Source organism: Phallusia mammillata, chromosome 4, assembly GCF_965637545.1.
Source record: "Phallusia mammillata chromosome 4, kaPhaMamm4.hap1.1, whole genome shotgun sequence".
NCBI classification, from domain to species: Eukaryota; Metazoa; Chordata; class Ascidiacea; order Phlebobranchia; family Ascidiidae; genus Phallusia; species Phallusia mammillata.
In genome coordinates this window covers 9161968-9188344 of record NC_137255.1, presented here as the reverse complement: position 1 = coordinate 9188344, position 26377 = coordinate 9161968, and the positions used below count along the sequence as shown (strand labels likewise).

Below are 26377 nucleotides of genomic sequence, written 5' to 3'. Positions count from 1 at the left end.
TGATATAGCTACCGATTCGTTGTGATTAACCTACCACAAACGCAAATATAGATTTTGCTGTGATGAAAAGTTTCCCAATAGGCTAGATTTAGAATGTTTTACTACAAATTAAAACACGCGTAACAAATTTTGCTTTTTGAATGTGTAGTCCCAAAATTTTGAATATTCTTGGGACTATACAGTTAGTTTCGTGCCATAAGTTGGTCATTTAATATTTAATCTCTGTAAAGTCGATGTTATAAGCAGGGAGTCGAACCGCTTGTCAAAAGGGTTCAGGTTCGGTTCGGGTTCACTTGGTTTTGTTTTTAAGGGTTCGGGTTCGGTTCAGGTTTTTAAAAATGTATATTTGCGGGTTAGGGTTTTGTTCCGGTTTGGGCAAATTATCCGGTCCGGACCGGTTTGCGGTTTTTAAACCGGTTTAAATTTAATTCTACCCATCATCTACCCGGCCTTCTCCACAAGAACTCCACAAGAATTTTGCCCGTGCACTGTTAGTTTTGACACGCCCTATAAGTGTTATGTCGTGTATTCTTCAGTGCGCTGTTTAAAAATCACAAAATATAAAACAGACTGCATTTTTTACTGGTTCGGTTCCGGTTCGGGTTTTTAGAAAATGGTAATTAGCGGTTCGGGTTTAATGAAATTAACCACTCAAACCGGTTCGCGGGTTCGGGTTTAGTTCCGGTTCGACTCCCTGGTTATAAAGATGCTAGTACAGTGATTTAAAACCGGTGTTCCGTGAAAGATCGTCAGGTTTTCTGCGAGAAATTTATGAGCTTGACTAATTGTTCATAATCCGCCAAGTTGGCCTAGTGGTTAGCACAACCGCCTTGTGATCGCGAGGTCATGGATTCTAATCCTATCTCGGTAGCTTGTGTTTTCCTGAGCAAGAAACTTAAGCGGCATTGCTCCAACCCAGCAGTGGTTGTTGATGGGTTGAAATAAATTGAAGTCACCCACTGCCTAAAATTGAAAAAATCAAATAAAAAATGATCAACGAACTTGCAATACAACCAGGCAGCTCGACGGCGGACTCATTGCGAGCATTCCGCATTCAGGCGTTGCCCGCCCACCGAGGATAAAAATGAAACAAACAAACATAATACACCTATCGAAAAGCACAGGTTTACACACAGGGCGTAAGTAGATTTTGTTTATGAAAGTAATTATACACCATCACCAGTTTGAATGTTCCATCGTGATTTGTTTTATTTATTGTTTTCTCTTAAAATAAGCATGTCATTGCGTACGTAGGACTGTTTCTGCTTAAGTACAATTACAGTAGCTGAGCGTGAGTTTGTTTGTTTTATTGCATCACTTTATTATTTTGTTCGGTGTTCTGCAAGATTATATTAATGCATATATTCATTGTTCCGTAGCTAAAAAAGCTTGAGTTAGACTGCGCTAGTAGGCCCACATACACATTTCCTTTGCTCTTCCACACATGTGCTTAGTTTGCCCAACGCTCAATCAAATTCTAACCACGTTTTATTTTAAACTCGAAAGGTATTGCTACTTACCAGGTTCCTAGAATACTTCTGAAACTTTACACACGTGCATTTTGATTCTGAGTACCGTATTTGCTCGATTGTAAGCCGCATGTTGAGGTGTTAAAAAAATAATGTAAGCCGCCCTCGATTGTAAGCCGCCCTCGATTGTAAGCCGCACGCTGGAATTTTAGATACGATTGTTTCCTGATACATCTTTCTGTAGTTGTATGGTATGACTATTTGCCCATATCTGTTAGTTACGTTGATAACTGTGCCCATCAGAACGTATATCGACGTATAATCTGTACACGCATACATGTTTGGAACCCCAAATAATTTAAAATGTTGGAGTGTAGAAATGATTTCGGTATAAAATTAAAATATAAGCCGCCCTCGATTATAAGCCGCACAAACGGCAGCTAAAAAACAATATAAGCCGCGGCTTACAATCGAGCAAATGCGGTATTGGATGTGATTGATTATGACGCAACTTTAAAATGTATTTAACAGAAACTTGATACCGAATAGTTTTACTCTACCGGACTGAAATTTGTAAATTCGTTTTTTAAGTTGCGTGTTTTTAAGTCCCCGCAAAAAGAAAAAAAGCAACACTTTACGCTTTATCGAACACACATGTCACCATGACGAAACAAGTTTGGTCCATACCATACTAAACAGCTGATTGACTGCAAACATTTCTGTTTCTGTCATTGCTTGGAGCACAATTTGTCTCAGTACGGAGATTATCAAGCAAAAAACAACATGTCAGCTGGAGTTTCCGATAACGAACTGTGTAATTTTGCATATGACGGCCAATTAGCCTTATTGGCCCATCGACTAAAGGAAAATCCCAAGTCGGTGCATTCAACAGACCAGGTTTGACTTTACACTATGTGGTAATTTGTGACATTGTTCATTAGTTTGGTGGCTGTCATATATATTCAATTTTATTTTATTTTGTTTACAGCGCCCGTAAATATTCGTAATAATTTACAGTAAACAGAACAAGAAAAGCGTTGCAAACAAAATGTTGTAGATAAGGACGTTAAGGCCTCAAGCCCCAGCCTTAAAAGGCCTGGTTGGTAGTTGCTAGTTGGAACACCACTAGAATTTAGTATGACTCTTACTTTGTTATTGCTTGTCTTTATTCAATGACTGCATCCACTCAAATGTAATCACAATATATTTGCAATGTGCAATGATGCAAATTATTGTAAACCATACTTTCTTTGTTGTTGTTTTACTGCAAATATTGTTTTTTATGTATTGTATATTCTGAAATAAAAGCAACATTTTTTTAAAGACTGAACGCACTCCTCTGCACTGGGCTGTATCAAATGGTCAGAGGGAAGTGGCAGATTTGTTGCTGGATAACAATGCAAGTGTCAACAGTCAAGATAGTGTAAGTAGAAACACTGTGGTTTCTAAAATTGATTGCCTAAACATCAATGTGCTGGTGGGTATTTTTTATTCACTCAATAAATGTGAATTGCTTTGTTTTGTACACATGTAAAGTATTTGTTCAAAAGCAAATGTGCTTAGGGATGTAAACTGTTGGTTTTGTATTACAGAGTGGTTGGACACCCTTGCACATTGCAGCCTCAACTGGAAATCAAACAATTCTTTTTGCGATTCTCTCAAGAGGTGCTGAAATAAATGCCCAAAACCACTCAGGGCAATCTCCTTTACATTATGCTGCATCTCGAAACCGTCTTGAAGCTGCAAAGTCCCTGTTAGCACGGGGTGCAGATGCTGACACCACAGACATGTATAATGCAACACCCTTGCACAGATCCGCCTCAAAAGGCAACACCAAAATAGTGCAACTCCTGATTGCCCATCATGCAAATCTCAATTTACAAGACTCTGAAGGAAATACTCCCTTGTGAGTTCCTATATACTTTCAATATACAACTTGCCCCATGTCACTATTGACGTTCGATCTTAAGATGACAATTTGTTTGTTTCTCTTTTAGAAGTTTTGGTCCCACTGGTTACCATATTGCCAATCTTTGCATATTTTAGCTTATATCGAAGTGCAACTGAACATATTTGGTTGCGGCAATAGCTGGTTGGTTTGGTTTATTGGTAGATAAAACTTGTCTTTTTCAATTGTATTAAATGTCCATGTGTCTAATAGTCAGTATTTTTTTTGAATGATAGATAACTTGTATCTGTTTGAGAATATTTGGATTTTGTCTTTTTGTTGTAGACATCTTGCCTGTGAAGAAGGTCGAGTTGCTGATGCAAGACTATTAATTGAAGCCGGTGCAGACACAACTTTGCGTAATAAGGTGAAGTTTAAAACCGGATGATTTAAAAAAAAAATTGCTTAACAAAAGTACCTGCAATATCATTTAAGATTGATGGAAACACTCACAAACCAAAATCTACAAACCTGGTTTTAAATAAGCTGCATTGGTTTTTTTTTTGAAAAAAAAAACATAAAAAAAAGGTCTGGTGAAAATATATTTAGAGGAGCATAACTTAATTAGAGGAGCATAACTTAAGAGGGTTACTAACTTAGTAGGCAAGTTTAAGATGGTTAAAATGTGCTGTCTACTTAAAAAATATGTGTTGCACACTTGTTAATCAATCAAATACTGTGTTGTTGTTTTGTTTGATACATTTTTACAATTCAGGATGGAAGCACTGCCATTCGACTTGCCACAGACACAATGAAAAAGCAACTTCAGCTTTGCCGAGGGGGATGACATTGTGCGATTACAAAAACCACTGTGTTCATGTTTAGACTGCCCACTTAGCCTTGTGTTATGCTTGTACCTCCAGTCCAGCTGTAAAAGTAGCTTTGTTACTGTTCCCTTTTGTTTGTGGGTAATAACCTCTGTTGAATCTTGTAAGGTATTGTTAAAAGTGGTCCAGTATAAACTTAACTGCTTGCCTTAGGTTTCTTGCCGTTTTTACTTCACTTTTGTTGTTCAATTTCAATTAGCTGGTTTTAGCCAGGATTTTGTAAAAAAATTGACTTTTTTGTCAAAAGCTCTCGAAACAGGTAAAATTTTATTAAAATAAACCAATTTAAACCTATAAAAAATAGTTGCCAGGAGGACTAAAAATTTCTCTGATTAAGGATAAGTACATAATATTTCATTACTTAGAGCTAAAAATTATGTTTTCTTTTTAGTGCAAATTGTTAAGTTGTATTGTTATTACATGGCTAGAAAATACGCCATACAGTAGCATTGTTATCTTTATCCCATTTAGCTCTCACAAAGAATTCCTGAGAGTTGATATCGCGACGATAACAATAAAACTAATCTCCATACCATTACATTGTTTAGCTGAAAGCCTCATTGTTACGTGTTATGGGTTGTTGGGGTAGCGCTGGCACGTCAAAACTTCCATATTCAATTCTACTTTGTTTAAACTTAAGGTACAATCAAGCCTTTGATGGGAATAAAAAATACTTAACCTAAACTGTTTTAAACTTGGTTACACAAAGCTGTTATTCCAGCGAAGCAAAATATGCAGTAAAATATTCTATGCCTAGGCTACATAACAACAACAGCGTTGAATTTAAAATGTAGAAACTTGAAAAAACTACTAAATAATCCACTTTATTTGCCGCGCAAGCGACGAAATATCAGTACAAAATGCATTTTGTCAGCAAATTCTTGTCTCTGTTACTTGTGTTGCTACGAGCAAGAAACGTAAGCACCCTAGAGTTCAAAGGGTTATCTAAAAGAAAATCACCGAATTCTACAACTACAAAAAATCAAATAGAAAAATCCTACAGATTGACAGGCGTCTTCACGACAAACCCATTGCGAGAAGAACGCATTTTGTTCCGCCTACCTCAGAATAAAAGGAATACAAAAAACGTATCAAAAATGTCTTCACAATTTGCACAAATCCTCGGTAGGTTTAAAATGCTTGATGTTCGTTAGGATTGTAGCCCTTATCGATAGCGATCAAAGTAGAATTCGCTAATCTCCTCAAATTCTTCAGATTCAGTTAATTGCGAACCCATACGCTGGTCGTGGTCGGCGGCGTCTGACAATCGACAAGTTTCAGTGTAACCTACATGCAAAAACATTTAGAAGTTGCCACAAGCAATCGTGGAAAAAAGCGGGCCTGAAGTTAGTGCACACACGCGTTTTTTGAAAAACAAAAGCATAAATTTGGCCCGAATGTTCGGTCTGGCCCGAAAATTCCAGTCGGTCTTGCAACCCTGGTACCACATTTACCCTTTTAAATAATCTGTTCTCGTTGAAATCACGAAATGAAACATGTGCTCAGCAACATGCACACCCATCCAACAAATAAGCACCAAATTCATGCAAACACGAAAAACGTAAGGTTAACATTATTGCCAAGCGTTCGCAGTTAACGCTTAAAATTTGTTTTTATTTAACACCAAAAACACCCGCACGTGAAATTACCTAACTTTTGCTTCTGGTTAAAAATCAGAATCCGCATCTGGGTAAAATAATGCTAATTGACATGAATAGCCAATTGAAGATAAGTACTAGTGTTTTTTGCATAGCAAAAAAAGGTTAAAGCGTATAAAAGATTTTTCTTGTCGAAAAAGACGCTGCACTAAAAATGTAGACATCACTTTGTGATCATATTACGTAAAGGCAAATATAAATAAATACAGCATAGGCAAATCCGGTTAATCGCATAAAATGTTTTGCAAGTTGAGTGTCCGTTTAACTTGATAAGTAAGCAGCATTTTCTGCAGGTAAACGTAATTCTATTTGAATAAGAGTTGTATTCGTTGATTCGAAATTAAAATGACAACTTTGGTGAAATTAATACATATTCCGTGCAAAACATTGTGTATAGGCTACTGGCTGATTCTGTTTGGCCATAGGGTTTTGGTTTCTGCAGGTAACTATAGTAAGTTTGCAACTTCTCACTATATGAGAAAGCTGTTTGTCCTCAAAAAATAGTTAATGCTTTGTAGCGTTTAACTTAACGCATATATTTGCCTTTATGCTGTACTTACACAAATTACAAAAAGATTGCACTTTACAACGATTAAATTCGTGTCACTACAAATTAACTTTCAGATAAATAACCTACCTCGTATCCGTTCTTCCTCGTCCGCGTAGCTGTACCCGTCGAGCAAATCATCACAATAGCTTGGTTGATCACGATACAAAAAATCCATTTCATCCATTTCGGTGTCATTTCCATAATCCTGGTGGTACATCTCTTCATTCATAAGCTCTTCCTGGTAAGCTGATCTATAAACACGTTTACATGATAATATTTGTTGTCTGTATCGCTAAAAAGGTTGCATCCAATGGCAGCGGTTTTCATCATTTGTTTTGCATCCAAAACGGTTTAATAGGTATAGATAGAAAAACACAAAAAACAACTTAAAAAGGGTCAAGCTATTTGATGTAAAACTTAGTGTGGCGAACTTTACTACAAGTTTACCAAACTGAATGGTAATGATTTTCGCAGAAATGCGTCAAGGTACTAATCAAAGTTGCATATTACTATTTAGAGATGCTTGCATACTTGTTATTTTTTATTACAGCCCGTTTTGGTTGTGTATAGGCTACAAATCGAAAGTATAGGCGCACAAAAAGCCCATTGCCACAGTGTATAAAATCTTCCTGCCAAATCGCGACAATGGGTAACATAGATTTCCATTAAAATTGTGTAAAATTTAAAGAATAATTAATGTAAAAAATAATCATAAAAACAAAATCAAAAACTTTATGCTAAGGGACATAGGTTGGGTTAATATTTTAGTGTAGAAAACAATGCCACTTGGCCCTGTTTTATTTTTTACCCATCGTTCGAAACACTTGAAGCGCCCGAGCTGCCGCCTCCGTCGCTGGAATACTCGATCGCTTCAATATCAGATGCTGAGTCGCCTTGGTCAGCGTCGGCATCGGCGTCATCGTCACCGCCGCCACCGTCCGAACCATCGTCCCCGTCACTCCCACTTTCCCCTGAAAAAAACAAAATGGGCATAATCATACGTGCTAGCAAATTTATTCTTGGCCTGTGCATTGTGGTCGCATGTATGTACGTAAGTTGTACAAGTGTTTTCTAATACTCCAATGTATTAGATTGACTTTACACATGTATATAAAATTGAACAAGTCATTTATTGCCAATACAGACAAGCAAAAAAATATATGTATTCAAATAGTAACAACTGTTTTGTGTAGGTTTGGAGGCTGATCGGGTAAAACAAACGTTTAGAGTCATTAGAAAGCTCAAAAACTTTTGTAAAATAAGAAAATTTCCCCAAAAATATAAATACAATTTTCAACCTTTGGTCTAATTAATACAAAGAGCAAATGGCAGTAATCGGTGTTGCTCTTTTCTGTAACGAGCTGACGGGTAAGTTTGTACAGGAGTTATTTTGCGGTACATTGGCCAATGCACTTATGTTGATTGGACGGTCATTACTCGCTACAATAAGTTATGATTAGATGCGCGCCATTTCACTCGCTAAGCAGGATTGCAAGTTCATCGACCTTTGCTTGAAAAATGCAGAGCCACGACAGAAACCCAATACCGGGATTAGAGATAAACTGTTCCAATCTCTGCATGTGGATTTTAGAATTGAAACCCGGTGAACTTTTGAACTCGGTTAGTTCAAACATGCATGAGGAAAATTCGTTTCTTTGCGTGGCGAATGGTCCCACAGACAATAAAAGTAAACTGTAAGAACTGTACAATATATATATGTACACATAAAGGTTACTCCGACCTTTTAGCTTCAAAAAGTTGTGAAAAATGTTGATATTGTCCTGTCTATAATGTAAATTGGTGTGTTTATCAATAACATGCTTGGACGTTTTTTTTGTTTTTTTTTATTGTATTTTTCGACAATCAGGCGGCAGAGAACTGAAAAATGCTTGGACGTTTAAGCTCTGATGTTTTCGTTCAACATTTGGCAAGTAATGGTAGGCTATGCCAGAAAGCAGTCATAGTCATTTGCATCTTTGATAACGCGGCATTATCGTCAACAATATATTTTGCTTTTTGGCAACATACGTTTATTCAGTAACGCCCATACATTAATAGTTGACGGCATGGCCAAACATTTTGCGACTCGAGTCCCATCCGAAAGTTTAAACCAACCGTAATCGTAGCAAAGAAAATTTGACAAACTTGCCTGTGTTAACTGAACTCCTGCCATCGTCATCCACAGCCATTTCAAAGCAGGTTCCACACATCAGGGCTTTCCACATACTGAAGTTCATTGAAGTAGTATCGGAAACTTTTCCACCCGAGGATGCCCCTTTATTATCAAACGTAACATTTCTGCCAGGCTGCTGAAGCACAGGTTGGCCTTGGTCGTGTAAAATTCCTTTAAGGTGCATCTGATTGTGCTGAAACAGCCTGGTGAATGTTGGAGATAAACGCTTACAAATGCCTCCCAAATAAGTACTTTTAGGCGATGACCCAGGCGGTCGCTGGATATACACTAAACGTTCACCACGTTTTAACGTGGTCACGTGATGTAACGTATAGGGGTGGAGCAGGGGCGGATTCCCACAGCAGGAACAATCACTTGAGACCAAAGATGGCTCGCATTCAGTGCAGAGCGAGTATGCTGATTCGAGTCCTTGCCTGTTGTGTGGACATACCACGTTTTTAACCCTCGACCTTTCGTGGGTGCAAGCAACGACCATTGTGGGTCTACGATATGCGGAAACGCCCTGATTGTATTGCGCAGTTCCGCATTTGGAAAGTCCTGGATGTAAAGCAGTGGTGTTTGGACTGTACCTCGGCGTGGAGTATTTGTGCGGTGTACCTCTTTCATTTTGTGCAGTCAAAATCCGTTTACTGTAGTTCTGCCCATTTTGTCCGCCTACTGGAGTACTTATAGTGTGTTTTGGAGTGTTGTTTAGCAAAACTGGAGTCCTATAACTTTCGTCTAATGACCGTCTTGGTACAACCTCAGCCGGCTTCCGCCATTCCCTCACTGAATTACGGGTGCTGGTCGTTGGTGACGTGGCAGCGCCAAGGCTGAGTCTTTTCTCTATACGACGGATGTTGTGGTTTACCGTTGCCTGGAAGAGTTTGCGTGAACCTTCGCAAGATGCTTGACACTTGTTTGAACACTGTGGCACCTAAATGTTAAGAAATATGTCTTTGTTAATGTCCTTGTTAATTTTTTTTTTAAACAAAATGTGATTTACGATTTTTTTTAACAAACGTTTAAAATTTTCAATATATTGCCACCTTGATTGGTGGTCTTTGCTTTTAATCGTTTAAATTTTGAAATAAATTCACATTGGTATGACCGCGCATTTTTTTTCGCGCAACAATACCAGTCTTGTTTTCAATAATTGTCCTACTTTGACGAAAATATATCTCGATGTTTGACTCTTGCTATTTAAATTTACTAGTGTAATTCATTAATCGTTTACAAATGTATGGCAAAAAGTATATAAGTATATGTAATTACCCAGCGTTCGACAATTGGTTTAAGAACGTTTTAATCAACCGTAACCCTGCAACTACGATTACAGCTTATCTAATTCAATTCTTATCGTAAATTATGCATTTGTTCACTAGAGCCGGTGCACGCTTTTTCAGGTAACTGCGAATAATTTATGAAGGTTGGCCGTGTATAGCCAACGTGTATATTATAAAGGCGACCCGATTGGCTTAAGAACACTTTGCCCGCACTTGAGGTCACCATGCAACGAAGCGCCACCCAAAATATTTGCTAACTGTTGCTACGAAGATCTTAAAGCACTGACTAAGCGTAAAAAACTGTAAATTGTCTTGCCGCTGTGTAAACGAAGAAAACATTGTGCAATGTTTCGCCCGTATTGTTACTTTATCAATTCAAATTCAATGTAGACTTTTGTTTTGAATAAACGTTTGCAGTTTTCGACAACACAGTACGGGAAATTTGCAATGATATTCTTTACCTCATGCCCTTGTTGCCTAATGTTTCGCTAACTTAACACAAAACATAAAATTAAAAATCTTTAAACCCCCCGCTCGTATTTGAAAACTGTCGTTATTGTCGTGAAATTCGAGCAACCATTTTTTTAAAATAGGTGAGAAACATGTTCGTTATGTGACATAATACCAAATAAAAGTGCTGATTATGGCTGTGCGCATGTTTGAAAATGCAAAAATGCAGTCATATGACATGGTAATTAGTGAACATCAGTTGATACGAAACATTAAGTATTGAACATTACCTCTTTAAGTGTATCTTCTCGTCTGTTTGAAACACTTTTGTCCCTCTTTGGCTGAACACTTGAGATCATTACTCTTAGTGGAACAAATTAATCGACTAAAACTTTTAACACATAGTTCTATACTACAACATGGCGTATACCGTTTGTCAGCGTCATGTGTTTACACCTATAATCAATAATGTCAGCGGTAAACGAAATTGTAAGCAGCATTAGGAGCACTTGAATTTGTCTTTAACGTGGACTTAGTTGTAGCTTCCAACTTTCTGACACTATAATCTGTGGCACATTGTACATGCTGCTTAATTAAGACCATTTTAGTAACTCATGTCATAACATTACATCTTCGCATTCATAAGCCGCAGTCTTGCTTGTGCTAATTTGTTCTAATCCTAAAACGCAACTATAAACCATTGATAACCCGTTTTTTTTTAAAAAACTCAGCCCACTTGCATATTCATTGTTGTCTCTTCTTCTGATGTGCTCTTTGCCTGTTAAACCTACAACTGCATGCCATGCGCTTTCTTCAGACTGGACAGCATAATCCTGGTCAGTGGTCACAATCAGTAGTAATTATGCAAACGACGCTCAACCTTTTCACCCGATAAGAAGTCCATGTCAATTCTATTGATTGCGTGAGAGTCAACGTCTATTAATGTCCATGTGCAAGCCATGTTGGCGCCAGCCTCTTAAGCCTCAGCCGTATGGATTTTTAAAAACAAACAACCGATTTCGAACATCAACAACTTAAAGGGTTGAATTGAAACGCCGTGTGACGTAACAAACAGGCAATAATCAATTTATAAACTTCAGTAGCTTTTCACTTTTCACTGTAAAACTATTTTTTTACTGCAAAATGTAATGGTGCCTCATGTGCTTGTCAAATTAACAAGTTTATTATTTTTTCGTTAGGCTAATTTACTGCAAGGCCTCTTTTTACCTTTTTTAGCAGAAGTTGCTTTGCAAACGTCAAACAAAAGAAAATTGTTAACTGGTTTACCTGTATGCCCAGCTCAAGATAATACACTCTGTCATTAATATTTATGTCCAACGTGTATCGTTATATGCCAACGCATGTGTATTGAGGTATGATTGCAGAGCTCAAGCCGGGCGACCAATGTAATTACACGCTAAGTCTCCTGGGCGTTGTATGTAGGACGTGGGCTGAACTACATAACCTATTCCAAGCGCATTTAAAAATCTATTTGTTAGTGTCATTGAAATACCCCCATGAAATAAGCCGACTAAGCGGCATTTAAACTGTTTTAAAACGTAGTTACTCACAGTAAGTCTTAGATTAGACCTATATGCCGTCGCCGTAGGCTTTTATTTGTGTGAACTACAAAATAGGCAATGCTTTTCGGCTATACAGATTACTGTTTAACCAGGTGTGTTTTAAAAAACTAGAATACTGTTGTTTTTAAGTTTATTCATAAAATTTCAGTACATGCGTACCAAAACGTATCAAGTAACATACACTGCAATACAATCATTGCTACAACAATTAAAAATACTGTTTACAAAAAAACAATCAGTCCAGTAACATTTTTTGGCTGCGTTTGCGTCACGAATTATTTTTAGTGTAAAGTCGGAAAAAATTCAAAATTGCTTGTACTGTCTCTTCTACCATGTTCTTCAGTGCTGAATTCAAAACAAACACTAAACAAACGAAAAAACTTTACAATCGACGTGTATACAGCCTCTACGCTGCTCGATCTTTCTGTCCCATCTTTTCTTGGGACATCGTTGGAAGATGGGTCATTTTCCGATAAATGAATTTGACGAATATTGTTATTCTTTAGGTGAGGATGCCTTTTTACCACAGGTGAAGGGTAACTTACGAGCCTTGATCTCCCGTGCCCTGTCGAAACAGCGGCAACATCATCATGAGACCCATATGTCGTAAAATGGTTTACATGCATGTTTCGTGCGCCTCCAGTGGTCACCATCAGTATGGTTGCTTCGGTGTCTTTTTCTTTCGATTTGAAGTCGTTGGCTCTGTATGTAGCAGGCACAGTTTTGCCAAATCTGCCTCCTAGATCACATGAATTTAATTTCTTCATTTCTGCTGCTGAACAACGCAACACCGTTATTGGTTTAACATTTAAATTGGTTCTTGGTTCATATTGTTCCGTATGCGGTGGTATAGATTCAAAACATCCAAGGCCATTGTAATAGTTCTTTTCCGTTCTTTCTTCAGATTTCGATTTTTTCATGGCAGAAAACATTCCACTGACAAAGTTGATAATAGGAAGGAATGATTTTTTTCTATTCTGAAACGGAAAAGTTGATTGTCTTTAACATGTGTCATGTAAACATGAAAACCAAAGACAGTATGCATTTTAACGCTTTAAGTTAAGTGCTGCGGAACCGAAATTGCTTTTTTAGAGGGCCAGGGTTTGGCTTGGAATCGAATGGACATAATTTTGGCTCTGACTTTCTATCCTGCTACATAGTTATAGGCGGGCCCAAAATTCTAGCCCGAAACCGGCCCGAAATCGTGGCGTTTTATTAGTTGGGCGTCCAGCAACTGGCTACTTAGTTGGGTAATTTTACCTGAAAAAAACGGACACAGAATTTAAAGTCAGGCCCGAATCAATACCGTTTGTTTAACAATACCTAAGCCCAAACCCGTCCCGAACCGGTCCCGAACCGGTCCCGAAACCGTCCCGAACCCGTCCCGAACCCGATCAAATTATAGCCATTAAAAATGTTACCCATACAGACATAAAAACGTGATCGGGATTCGTTCCCAAGTGCGTCCTGGGTCGAACCTCGTGAAAAAAAATTTTTACTGTAGTTTACCAACATAAAAATTTCCTGTGTTACAAATTCAGCTTTTTTTTCAATCTCATTAAAAAAACACCTGAACATAAAATCCTTAAAACCCTCTTCAGGCCTTCTTAAGAAGATTTAGTTCCAGTTCCATAACGCCTGCCAATTGTTATGACGTGATACCATGGTGAATTATGAAAGCGCCCGACCGAAAAACCTACAGGCTAACTAATCTGGTCGTTATAATTAACGTAAAAAGTCAGAGATACTCTTTGCAATTTCAACACTTTGTTGGCAACTATTAAATAGTTTTGTCCACTATTCCTCCATTTCCCACTTCTTACAGGCTAATTTCGAAATCTTGTCTGCTTGTAAATATATTTTGTCTTCGTCTTGATCTTCGCCTTTGCTGCAATGTCTAAGAATACATTGAAACTAATCTTATATGTATTGAATGCTTTTATCATATTGTTTCTTTGTACTTTCCGCAATCTGCCGGTTTGTATTGATTTTGTACAAACGAAAAACAAATAGCAATCAGAAAACTCGATCGCCTGTCGTGACTTAAGCTAACTGCTTCCAGATCGACTCACTTTAATTCAACAGTAAGATTGATGTATTGTTGAAAATCTGACGGGTAGGAGAGAAAGATCCAGACTTTACACTTCATGAAAATAATGGTAGGCTACGATATATTTTAAGACTCTAAATAAGCTTACTTAAGAATCGGCTATTTTTACTTTTTGCAATTCGGTCCGAACGGAATGTTTTACCAACACGATTTTAAAGCGTAATACGTGTCTTTTCTGCTTGAAGAGGTAACGCACATTCTTTTAAACTACGTCGTAACTAAAATCGCGTCAATTATTACCATTATTAAAACATTGTCGATTTTTCTATTTAGGCAAAAAGTAAGTAAGTCATTGGCAGCCTGGCAACCATGGTCGAGGCAGGCAACTTAAAACCCACGGAACTAAAATGATAATGAAACGCAACTGTCCTGTTGTGTAGCACCAATGTTTTCGGGGTAGAAAAGCCTATGTTTTTGTGTCAAACACGTAGCGGTACGTCATCAATGATTTGATTGGGTCTGACGAATTTGTTTCGACCCGTTACCTAAATGATTCGGTGCATCTCCAGTCAAAATGTCCCAAGATCAGTTTTCGAAATGATTTTTGTCACTACAGATCCCAGATGTCATGTAAGATGTAACATAATTAAAACTGAACCAGATTTTGTGGCCAGGATTAGCATCATTCGTAAGAAACTCGATTTGTCTGTAAGAACTGGATCGTATATTAAGCTCGGGTAGAGCCTTTGAGTAGAATTGGGTCCGGGATGACATCTGTTTTACGATCTTGCAACTTCGTTTTTGGTGTAGGCTAAAACCGCCCTTTTAAGACAACAGCAAAAAGGTCAACATTTATCTATATGAGTACTGGTGTGGATTTGTTTAATATGACATAAGAATGTATTAAAATTTCGGAAACCAATTGCATGTTAAACCAGAAAATGTATTTGCACATTGTGACATAACAAAGAAAACATGTTTGCTCCCCACCTGTATCAAAAACAATAACAATGAATAAATTACGTAGCCGTTGTTCCGGAACTGATGAAATCACGTGACATACGGTTAACAAATTCTCTTTGTAATGCTTAAATAAACTTGTAATATAGCATTAATACCACTTGGATTTCATGATCTATTTTAGGTTCAAAATAAACAAAACTTGTGGTGCAATTTTGCTATTTAAATAACCGTTCCTTTACCTTTTTCTCTCGCGGAAGAATACCATTTGTTTGGGCGTTCTTTGTGACGTCATGCTGTGAATGCGATCACGCGATCCGTGATTCGTGAAAACCGGCCCTGCTCGAATGAAAGATACCGATCTTCGGTTCTGAAACGTGGAAAACTTGTCATTGTGCGTCCTATCGTGCTTGAGTTTTATGTAATTGTAAAGTGTTAACACTATGTATTCGCAAATAAACAAAGAGGATACAGCGAAAAAGATCATGATCAGCAATCAACAGGCAACAATTCTGGACTCATCAGGTATTTGCCGTTAAATTTGTCCTAAACTGTAAAAATTAAAATACAATGTTTTTGGCTCTTGTTTCATTTTTGAATGTGCTAGGATTTGAATTGGACTGCTAAAAAGTTAGACTGTTCTTTTTCTATTATAGTTTGCCTACCGTTGTAATTTACTTCATAATTTAATTTATTAATTTTGGCATTATGTGTATTTCATGTTAAAGTTGTGTAGGATCTAAATGGCTGGTTTTCTTTTAGCCCTTGCAGAACTAGCACATCGTGAATACCAAGCAGGTGATTATGAAAATGCTGAAAGACACTGTATGCAGTTGTGGCAACAGGAACCTGACAACACTGGAGTTCTGCTTTTGCTAAGCTCAATTCATTTTCAGTGCCGGCGCTTGGAAAAGTATGTTTTTCACTCAATTAATTTTAATGCTTGCACTAAGGACATCTGTAATAAAAACTTCAATTTTAGGTCGGCATACTTTTCAAAACACGCCATTAAAACCAACCCAATGTTAGCTGAGGCATATTCAAATTTGGGAAATGTTTACAAAGAAAGGGGGCAACTACAAGAGGCACTTGATCATTACAGGTAAAACATCAGCTATAAATTATTTCAAAATTTGATATTTACAAATTTTAACTAGTATGGTTGCTTGTGACAGTGTGCAGAAAATAATTTTGATGATTCTTTTATTACAGACATGCAGTTAGGTTGAAACCAGACTTCATTGATGGGTACATCAATTTGGCAGCAGCCCTTGTTACAGCCGGAGATTTGGAGGGTGCAGTTCATGCGTATTTTTCTGCTCTACAGATAAACCCAGTAAGTTGTCACTGCTGTTGCTTGTTTGCTGTACATCAATATTTCTTAATCTTAAATTTTGCGGACATAAATCAGTCTGTAATAAGGTTGATGCAAGTGTCCTCACACCACATTGAATTTCATACTGTGTCATGTAACATTTTCTTTCAAATTCTACTACTGGTTAGGCTGAGGCGCAAATAATCTTCTAGCTTAAAAATTAAAAAAGAGTTTTTGTAGTTTGTGTGTTAGACAAATTATTTAACAAGAATCTTGTTTTTAAGGACCTTTATTGTGTCAGAAGTGATCTTGGAAACTTGTTGAAAGCTTTAGGCAGGCTAGAAGAAGCAAAGGTACCCTTGCATGTTGTGGTGTTTGTGCACGTACCCACTGATTTACATATTGGTGTAGGCCATTTTTAGTGGATAGTGATGTTAACTTTATCCTTAGAAGCAGAGTTACTTCACACAACAGAGCTTTTAAAACCAATTTCTAAAAAATGCACTGGTCCAAGAAATGTTAAATCAAAATTTCTCTTGTTGCTCTGTTGTGGAGGCACAGGCTGCATTTAGAGGACATTTAACAAATCATTTCAACTCCAGTTCAAATGTTTCTCCATTAGCGAGAATTTGCACACACATACATATTTGTCTCCAGGTTAAAAAATGAACAGGCCAATTGACCTGCCTTGGTGGCAGCATTACATTTCCAAAATGAAATGCTGTTCCGCGCTACCCAATTGCGATTGCACTGTTTGCCCTAATTGTCACACATAAATGTCCTTTGTAGCAAATAAAATGACTATGCTTGACATATAGGGCAAACATGCTGCCTGCTGCTTAGCTGCGCATATGCGACTTTGGATTTTGACATAACCCTAATGTTAAACGCTGCATTTTGCGACAATTTGACCTTCTTTGAAAGGCTAGGCCTCTTAGTTGCATTGCTGTCTTTACCTTGCAATGCAGCTAATTCACTGCCCAAAAAGCCTAAACAAGTGCATTAAACGTGTTGTATTAATAAAGGGTGTGTCCAGCTAAATTGCGTAGGCCGACACAGACAACAAGCTTAAACGCACATGTGAACTATTTTTCTGTAAATGTGTTTCTGAAATGTTTCGAATGGTTTCCAAACTTGTTTTGAAATTTTTATGATCAATTTCGGTTGAGCTTTGTGCTTTAACATTCACGAAACTGTGCACTGCTGTTGTCTCTGTTGTGGTTTCATCTTCAAACTATCTTTATTGTGGTGTTTCCGCAGTCAGTTTTATAATACTGGAATAGTATAGTGGACCATAGAACTTGGATATGTATGAATTTTACATTGGACATGTATATACATTGATTTGTATTGTAAATGCCAACTGAGGAAACATCCAACTTTGTTGCAGCAAAACGTATGTGTGTGCCAAAAATAGCCACATGAAATTTGAAAAGCAATTCTTCATAAATGTAGTTTCAAATCATAAATGCAGTCTGTGAATAACTCTGTAGCTTGAAACGGGGGAAGAATTATGTTTTATGGAAAAATGTAAGAACTGATTTTTCTTCTAGTTCAAGCTCTCTAGTGTAAATTTTGGTAAAAAGATAGGCAATGGTTAAGAAGAAAAGCATTTAAAATCACAAAACTAACAACACATGTTCAATTTTGTTTCTTTCTTTTGCGCTTTTTGTGTTAACTGTGCGCAAAAGGTGTGAACGATTCTTCTCCAGTCGTCTGGGATGAGGACACAGGCTTCGAAATGAGTAACTTGGATCTTGCCGCAATTGCCCAATGACAGCATTATTCTACAGCGTATAAGTCAGCGGTACAGTATGTTTCCAGGGGGTTACAAAAACTTGTGTATGTAACAAATTGAAAAAAACATTCATGGGATAACTTTTCTAACTGCAAAACTTGAATTTGGACATAAAAAACTTGTTTTGTAACATGTTAAACCCTTGGGTTTTGATGCATCTCAATTGAGTCCATATCGAGCAGCTGCGCGCTTTGCGAACAAAAACTGCAGTGCATTGGAAATCTGCGCTACTTGCGAGCCTCAACAAATTGTGCGGGACCGCTTGATCTTCAGGTGAAACATGGGTGCTTTTTTCCTAGCAACTGGGATGGTATTAGCATAGTGTCTCAATCACAAGTCCTGGAAATAACTAGCGGCAGCCCCTTCCTGCACAATTTGATCCTTTTCTAAGACAGCTGCATTGAAAACACTGATAAATAAATTTTCGTCAAATTTCTGTTTGTTTGTGTCCAAACTCGTCAAACTAGTGTAGAATTGATGCAGCTGCCTACCTTTCTCTCTGCTCTTCGCGACCAATTATGTGACGGTGCCCAAATTCCGATTTACATTTTGACTTGTGTCATTTCAAAAACTAGACCTGCATGCATCACAGTGCCATTAAAGACTCCAAATCTGTCTTGGCCCTGTGGCACCTTTACATAACTGACTATTATAAGTTACTCCTTTGCACTGCATTTTACTTTAAATTGCCACAACTGGCCACTAATCGAACATTATTGTTTCTTTTTTCTCTACCTTTCTTCTGACAACTCCTGGATCTTTGATGACAAACAGGCATGCTACCTAAAAGCAATAGAGACTCAACCAAACTTCGCCGTTGCTTGGAGCAATCTGGGTTGTGTTTTCAACAGCCAAGGAGAGATTTGGCTTGCAATCCACCACTTTGAAAAAGTAAGCTTGTAATCAGTCCTGTTGGATTGTGACTTTCTGATGTGCAGTGACTTTTTGTTGTTGTTGTTTTATCCGATTTTTAATTTTAATTTTTGGTTTATATTTTAGGCTGTGAAACTGGATCCAAACTTTTTGGATGCCTATATTAACCTTGGAAATGTTCTCAAAGAGGCAAGAATATTTGACAGGTTAGTTTAAACCTTTTGATGTGTGCCCAACTTTCACAAGCCCTAACTGTACAACAAAATAGGCATAACATGTTTATATATTCACAGAGCTGTTGCTGCCTATCTTCGTGCATTAAACTTGTCACCAAACCATGCAGTTGTACACGGCAATCTTGCTTGTGTCTACTATGAACAAGGCCTTATTGATTTGGCCATAGACACATACAGAAGAGCTATTGAACTACAACCGCACTTTCCTGATGCTTATTGCAACCTTGCTAATGCTCTCAAAGAAAAAGGTATGAAAACCTTTGGTTGAAATGTGTGAAAAACTATGCTGTAGCTGAGTGTTCTAACATTACAAAACTATGTATACAGGCAAAGTACAAGACGCTGAAGAATGTTACAACAAGGCACTGCGACTTTGTCCTTCTCATGCTGATTCATTGAACAACCTTGCTAACATCAAGCGTGAACAGGGTTTTATTGAAGAAGCAATCCAACTGTACACCAAAGCTCTAGAGGTATACTTTCAGTTTTTACTGCTTCGGAATTAAAACTTGTATTTGGCCCAATATATTCGTCATTTAAGTGTTAAAAAATTATTTTTTGTAGAACAGCATAAAAATCAGCCACGGTTCATATTGGTTGTAAAAATTCACGGCACAAATGGTTTATTTTTTGTTTTTCGGTGCGAAAATGTGATGCTTGCTACAAACAAGTTGAATGCTCTATCCTGGAAACCTTGTAACATGTTGTGTCTTTCTAGGTTTTCCCAGAGTTTGCAGCAGCCCATTCCAATTTGGCCAGTGTACTACAGCAACAAGGCAAACTTCAGGAGGCTTTGCTTCATTACAAGGAAGCTATTCGCATAAGTCCAACATTTGCTGATGCTTACTCCAACATGGGAAACACTCTAAAAGAGATGCAAGATGTGCAGGGAGCAATTCAGGTTAGCACATCATCAGATATTTTAAAATTACTTAACTTGTTTAAAATGTAACTACAAATGAAATTATAAATGGGTTTGTGTGTAATAAAGGGTTTTTAGGGAGAAAAACAATTTAAAACCACTGCTATGTTTCAAAACTTTATATTTTTTCTGCAGTGCTACACAAGAGCCATTCAAATTAACCCTGCATTTGCTGATGCACATAGCAACCTTGCTTCAGTGCACAAGGACAGTGGAAGCATTCCTGCTGCCATTCAATCCTACAGAACAGCGCTTAAATTGAAACCTGACTTTCCTGATGCTTACTGCAATCTTGCACATTGCCTGCAGGTTGGTCAACAACTATTTTGCATCTATTTGAAACCTAACAGAACTGTTGAAAACGAGAAATTTTGGTTTTACTCTTTGATTTATTTGGTACATTTTTTTAAAGATTATCTGTGACTGGAGTGACTATGATGAAAGAATGAAGAAATTGGTGACAATTGTTGCTGATCAGCTTGCGAAAAATCGTCTGCCATCTGTACATCCTCATCACTCCATGCTCTACCCCCTTACTCATGAATTCCGTAAAGCTATTGCTGCACGTCATGGAGCTTTGTGTTTGGATAAGGTACCTATACAACACATCAAATTTTTTTTTACCAAAGTATAGTTTTCGAGTCTAGCCAATCACATGCCTATAAACTTTTCAGATAAACATTCTACACAAACCTCCATATGAGCATCCAAAGAGTCTCAACCTAAGTGGAGGCAAACTGAGAATCGGTTATGTCAGCTCAGACTTCGGTAATCACCCAACCTCCCACTTGATGCAAAGCATTCCTGGTGTGCACAACCTTGACAAAGTGGAGGTAGTTTTTTTTTACAGCAATCTCTGTTTGCTGTTAAAATTTGAGATGTGTACAAGCATGTTGAAATTTGTGTTTTAGGTGTTCTGTTATGCATTAAGTCCTGATGATGGCACAAACTTCCGGAAGAAAGTTTCGAGTGAGGTTGCACACTTTGTTGACCTTTCACAGCTTCAATGCAATGGAAAGGTAACAAGATACATTAATGTTTTTGCTTTTGTTTTATGTGTTTTCAAATACCCTTATAAGTTTATAAAAATCTAGTTATGCCACACTTAGAATTTTTTTCTGGTGTTTTATTTTGAAAGCCTTGCTTTCAGTAAACTTGGCGTTTAGGTTTTGTTGATTGACACTTTTAAATCATTCGTTTTTTTAAAGGCTGCTGATCGTATTCACCAAGATGGTATTCATGTCTTGCTTAACATGAACGGTTACACCAAGGGGGCGAGGAATGAAATATTTTCTTTGAGACCAGCACCCATTCAGGTTGGCACCCCTTTTTCACTTCAAAATAAAATCATTTGTGGTAAAAAAGCACCATAAATGTAATTTGGGAAAAATAAAAAAAGGCTCTAAACAACCAGTTTTCACTGCGTTCTGTTGTAAAAACTTAGCAACCCCTTGATTAACAATTGATTTGTTTCGCAGGCAATGTGGCTCGGTTATCCTGGAACAAGTGGTGCCACATTTATGGATTATACAATCACTGATTCTATAACATCACCATACGAACTAAGGAGTCAGTACAGTGAAAAACTGGCTTATATGCCTAATACCTTCTTCATTGGCGATCATGCTCAGATGTTTCCCCATATGAGGGTAAGTGATATATCTTATGCTTTTAAATTTGTCTTCACCAAGGCTAGGTATATGCTGGTGCTCAGTTCTGTTCATGTCAGCCCCTGTTCAACAGCATCTAAATATGTTTTATGAAATTGTGTTGCATAAACTTCTATATTTTGTGAAGATTGGTGTAGTGAATTACTACTAAGGATTTTGTGTAGCTATTTTTATGCTTTTTGTATAACTGCTTGTTGAGCAATTTATTGTTATTGTTACAGGAAAAAGCTTTGATCAATGTGACAAACCCTGGAGATGATTCAGTGGGTGACGATTTGTGCATCATTAACAGTTGTGAAATGCAAGACACTTTGGAATATTTTGGCAATGTCTCGTACATCCCAGCCCCTGTAAAAGATGATGAAAGCAGAGAGGTACGAAATTTTACCTTTAAATATAAATATACATGATAAGAAATCTTGCAGGCTTGAAGAAATTAAGGTTGATAAAAAAAAACTTGCAACATTGTTGTTTTGCAGGTTTTGACACCAGTCATTGCACTCAACCAACCAGCACTGAAAGTCAGCTCTATGATCAAGAATGGAAAACTTTCAGTACAAATGGATGATACTCGAGTGGTTCACAATGGTTTAGCTCTTGTACAGGTAAAATAATGTTAAAAGTCTTCTTACAGCCCCACAGAAACGTATAAATTTTGCGGCTCTTTAGGACTGGTTCAAAGGCTTTTGTTTGTTGCATTATGCTTATACAGTAATGTAAGCATTGTAGTGTGGTTTTCGATTAACTTAACTAAGTAATGTATCATAAAGTTAAAACTTGTATACATTACTGATACTACAATTAATAAGACTTTTCTGTTGATTGTTAGGTTGATGGCAAGGCTGCCACTGGTGAAAAACCACCCTCAGGAATCATAGCATCAAGTCGTTCGCAATACAGATTGCCTGCAAATGCTATTGTGTACTGTAACTTCAATCAGCTGTACAAGATAGACCCAGCCACACTTGCTATGTGGTGCAATGTAAGTAACACTGTTTCTCTGGTTATCTTTATTGATAGATACATGCAGGGGCCTATCCAGAAATTTTTGAAGGGGAGGGGGGGTCCAACGTTTTATTTTGGGAATTTTCCTAATGACGTCATTACACGTCATTAGATCGCTTTGAAAAATTTCCCACACAAAAGTGCTAAACGCCCGAGACTGAATACGTAATTGACACGTCAAAATGCCACTAAATTGTCGCCTATTTTGTTTTCTGGTTCAAAGCGACGTGTTAAGCAGCAAAACGCTTTGTCCAAAATTGTAAGCAGGCCCAAAACCGAAACCCGGTCCAACTTTCGACTTTGGCGGTTTTCCGGACCAGTAATGCTAACCGGTTCGCTGATCTCATAAAATTTCGTGAGACAGTTCTATGGAACCGATGCGAACCTGCTGAATCCCACCACTGGATACATGGGAAATTTTTGATATATGTTTTTGTTTTCAAGCAAATTTCCACTACAATAAAATAGCAATTAAAGCAATATCATCATTTGTTTATGAGATGTAATTGATTTAGTCAAAATTAATTAAACATAAGTTTTCTGTTGCCAAAATTTGTATGTAGCATAACACGCTCTCAATACTGGTGTGTTAACATTTATAAACTGTGGAAATGTGGTCTTTTTAGATCTTGAAGCGTGTTCCCAACAGTGTTCTCTGGTTGCTTCGTTTCCCTGCTGTGGGTGAAGCCAATGTAAAGAAGTTTGCCACCCAGACATGTGGTATCAACCCAAACAGGATTATTTTCTCGCCTGTTGCTCCCAAAGAGGAGCATGTTCGCCGTGGCCAGCTTGCTGATATCTGCTTGGATACACCACTCTGCAATGGCCATACTACAGGTTTGTAGCCAATGTTAATGTTAGAAATATTGGAGAAAATATGTTTTGTGTTTTTTCTTAATAATAGTCCGAAATAGTCGTAAAAATTGCCACACTGATTGTAAATGCTCTTTAATAACAAAACTTTTACTGCAATAATAATAAACAAAACTGATGGTATTTCTCTTCCAAGACACATCAATTTTTTGCACTTTGCTTGTGGCAGGGCCATACTTCCAGAAGCCTTTAAAGTTCATTGTATCTTAACTATCAATATTTTCGATTAAAATGAACCACTTGATAATTGACAGGTATGGATGTGTTGTGGGCTGGCTGTCCAATGGTCACTCTGCCTAAAGAAACCCTTGCAAGTCGTGTCGCTTCATCCCAACTAGCAACCCTTGGTTGTTCTGAGCTTATTGCCACCAACAGAGATGAATACGAATCCATTGCTGTTAAGCTCGGCAGTGACCAAGACTAGTAAGTTTTGTGCAATTTGACATTGTGACATTAAAAAAAGTATATACTTTTGTCAAATCAACATCTCATAAGAAAGTCCTTCATTTTGTCATAATATGCATTCAAAGTTTAACCAATTTACAAAATTGTCAACAAATTCAGGTACACAAAACATGGACTTAAATAATAGCTTTGATAAAAACAAATTGCCAGTAAAGTAGAATAAAACGTCTGTTTAATAAAATGAATACGTTTTATTCTATGCTGGCAATTTGGTTTTTGTCAACAAATGTTTTTTGTCAACGAATGCTCGTAAAGTAAGAAATATACTTTATTGGTAGGTGTTCAAAAAAATAAATTTCCACTTTTTACAGCCTGAAGAGCATGCGAGCAAAGGTTTGGCACAAGCGCACGTCCAGTCCTCTATTCAACATCAAGCGGTACGCCACTGACCTCGAAGACTTGCTTTTCAAGATGTGGGAGCGTTACGAGGTAGGCGAGAGCCCAGAGCACATCATTGAGTAAAGAAACTGAAACAAGCCTCACTCTGTGCGGGCTGAACACCGACTGTCGTTGTACAGATTGTTGTGTATTGCGTTGCGGTCGCGAGCCAATCCAGGCGTGACGTCATAGCGCCGAGTGACGTCACTATGTTGCACGCCGAGGCGATTCTTTATGGGGCGGCGTGAGCTCTACTGGCAAACGCGCACGCGAATAATATACGTTTATAAGCAAGAGTATTGTTAGTTGAATTTCTGCAAACCGCGCACGCGAGAAATCAGCCACACGCGCCGTTTGCAAATTTATTTGAAAACGCTTCTTTGCGACTGTACCTTAAATCGCTTTCTTCTTTTTTCTCACATCGAAACAAAACGCGCCATCGCGGACTTTTTGCTCCTGTTTTACTTTTTGATTGTATTTTTTGTGCGTTTTACCCATTTCTAAACATAAGCGCCTCCTGCGTATTTATCCTTGCCCTCTCCCGCTACAGCGATTTGTTTGTGACGTAAGAGTTTTATCCGGAACAGCAGCACGTTGCTGGTTTGTCCGCACTATCACGTGATTTCTCGTCTACACTTGCGATGCTGGTGAATAAACTGCGCACAATTGTGATCAGGTCCGTTGTTTTGGCCCTTCAGCATACAAAACAGTTTTCCAGCAGAGTTTCTCGACCTTTTTTGCCTTGATTTGGAGTTTCTTTAACCCACTGATCATACAGAAAGACCAATCTTTCTTACACAACCAGGCATGTCCAACATGATGTACTGCACATTTTGTGGAAGAATCACTGCTCATGCTCAGCAAACCACCGAACTTCAAAAATATGGATGCACGGTACCAGGCAAACGGTACAGGGCTTTCGGACCAACCGCCTGATTGATTGTATGCTAGGCCGAGTGCCCAGGGTGGCTCTTTTCCCGCCAAAATGGGCTGGTTTCTGACAGATTTGCGGTTTGATATTGGTTTCTTTTTCGAGCGGGTAGTTGAAAACCCCATTTTTTGTCAGTTGTGACATGCATGCGTCTTTGCAAGCAGTCAAATATCGTTACAATTTGAACTCATTTTTATTGAGTCGTGGTTTCGGTTTTGGGCTTGTTTTGACAGAGTTATTTGGCTTTTTTATCCTTTAAACTTTTATTGAATTTGTTGTCAAAATGACTTGACTGAAGTAGTTCAAATAAGTTGTAACAATGGAGAAGTAAGCCCGCTTTTTTACCCATTTAGTGGCACACGGGTGAAAATATATCATAGCCTACAAGAAACATTCTCAATCACGACTAAAACTTCACGATTTCACAAATAGGTCTACATATAGCCTAACCTTCATTTTGACATCATATCTCGAACCCTCTGCTTCGGTGCTTATTACCCATAGGGCAGTGGTTCCCAACCTTCCTCCCTAGTTCAAAATATTTTAATTCCTCCCCAATAGACATAGTAGATGCTAACAAAGATCATTTAAAATTGGGTCTTTTGTTAACAATATAGGCTATATTCCCAGACCTAAAGTGTATATTTGCAAACCACATATAAGTTATGTTAATAATTAAAGCAAATTCCTCCCGGTTAAGAAAACTCCCCTAGAAGGATCGAGATTTCCAATTTAAGTTATCCCTGGTGTAACGCCTAAATATTCAATAAAAGATAATACGTGAAGGCATCTTATAAATTTAAGTTCCCAAGTCTGCTATGTTCTGCGTCAATTGCACATAACAGCGCAGGAACAATTTACTCTACTCATTAAGCGTATTATTTACCACTAAAATATTTTGTAAAACTTCAACAGTAGTTAGGCTACATCATGGATGGGGAACCTTTTTGTTTATAA

At 37.8% G+C, this 26377-nt stretch overlaps 3 protein-coding genes across 4 annotated transcripts; 2 read left to right on the top strand and 1 right to left on the bottom strand.

The window, feature by feature from the left end:
- Positions 1–2086: 2086 nt before the first annotated feature.
- On the top strand, positions 2087–4779 carry LOC145224706 (uncharacterized). Its single transcript, XM_080091268.1, has 5 exons — positions 2087–2366; positions 2794–2892; positions 3062–3375; positions 3703–3784; positions 4133–4779. The coding sequence occupies exons 1-5, from the start codon at positions 2253–2255 to the stop codon at positions 4202–4204; spliced, it is 681 nt and encodes a 226-aa protein (XP_079947394.1). The 5' UTR covers positions 2087–2252; the 3' UTR covers positions 4205–4779.
- Positions 4780–5052: 273 nt separating this feature from the next.
- LOC145224705 (uncharacterized) lies at positions 5053–10810 on the bottom strand. 2 transcript variants are annotated; one of them, XM_080091267.1, is made up of 6 exons: positions 10652–10810; positions 8602–9562; positions 7261–7423; positions 6540–6703; positions 5894–5930; positions 5477–5531 (listed from the first exon to the last, which is right to left on the bottom strand). In XM_080091267.1, exons 1-5 carry the CDS (start codon positions 10718–10720, stop codon positions 5911–5913), a joined length of 1377 nt encoding a protein of 458 aa, XP_079947393.1. In that variant the 5' UTR covers positions 10721–10810; the 3' UTR covers positions 5477–5531; positions 5894–5910. The 2 variants fall into 2 exon arrangements, with proteins under 2 accessions (XP_079947392.1, XP_079947393.1); XM_080091266.1 differs by lacking the exon at positions 5894–5930 and having other exon boundaries at positions 5053–5531.
- A 4444-nt stretch (positions 10811–15254) lies between these two features.
- LOC145223135 (UDP-N-acetylglucosamine--peptide N-acetylglucosaminyltransferase 110 kDa subunit-like) lies at positions 15255–25161 on the top strand. Its single transcript, XM_080089480.1, has 22 exons — positions 15255–15479; positions 15717–15867; positions 15937–16056; positions 16167–16290; positions 16554–16622; positions 18842–18958; positions 19067–19146; positions 19234–19424; positions 19504–19649; positions 19895–20077; positions 20234–20407; positions 20511–20690; positions 20773–20931; positions 21010–21117; positions 21307–21414; positions 21577–21747; positions 21990–22142; positions 22248–22373; positions 22598–22750; positions 23400–23610; positions 23901–24069; positions 24423–25161. The coding sequence occupies exons 1-22, from the start codon at positions 15398–15400 to the stop codon at positions 24571–24573; spliced, it is 3126 nt and encodes a 1041-aa protein (XP_079945606.1). The 5' UTR covers positions 15255–15397; the 3' UTR covers positions 24574–25161.
- The last annotated feature ends 1216 nt before the right edge of the window (positions 25162–26377 follow it).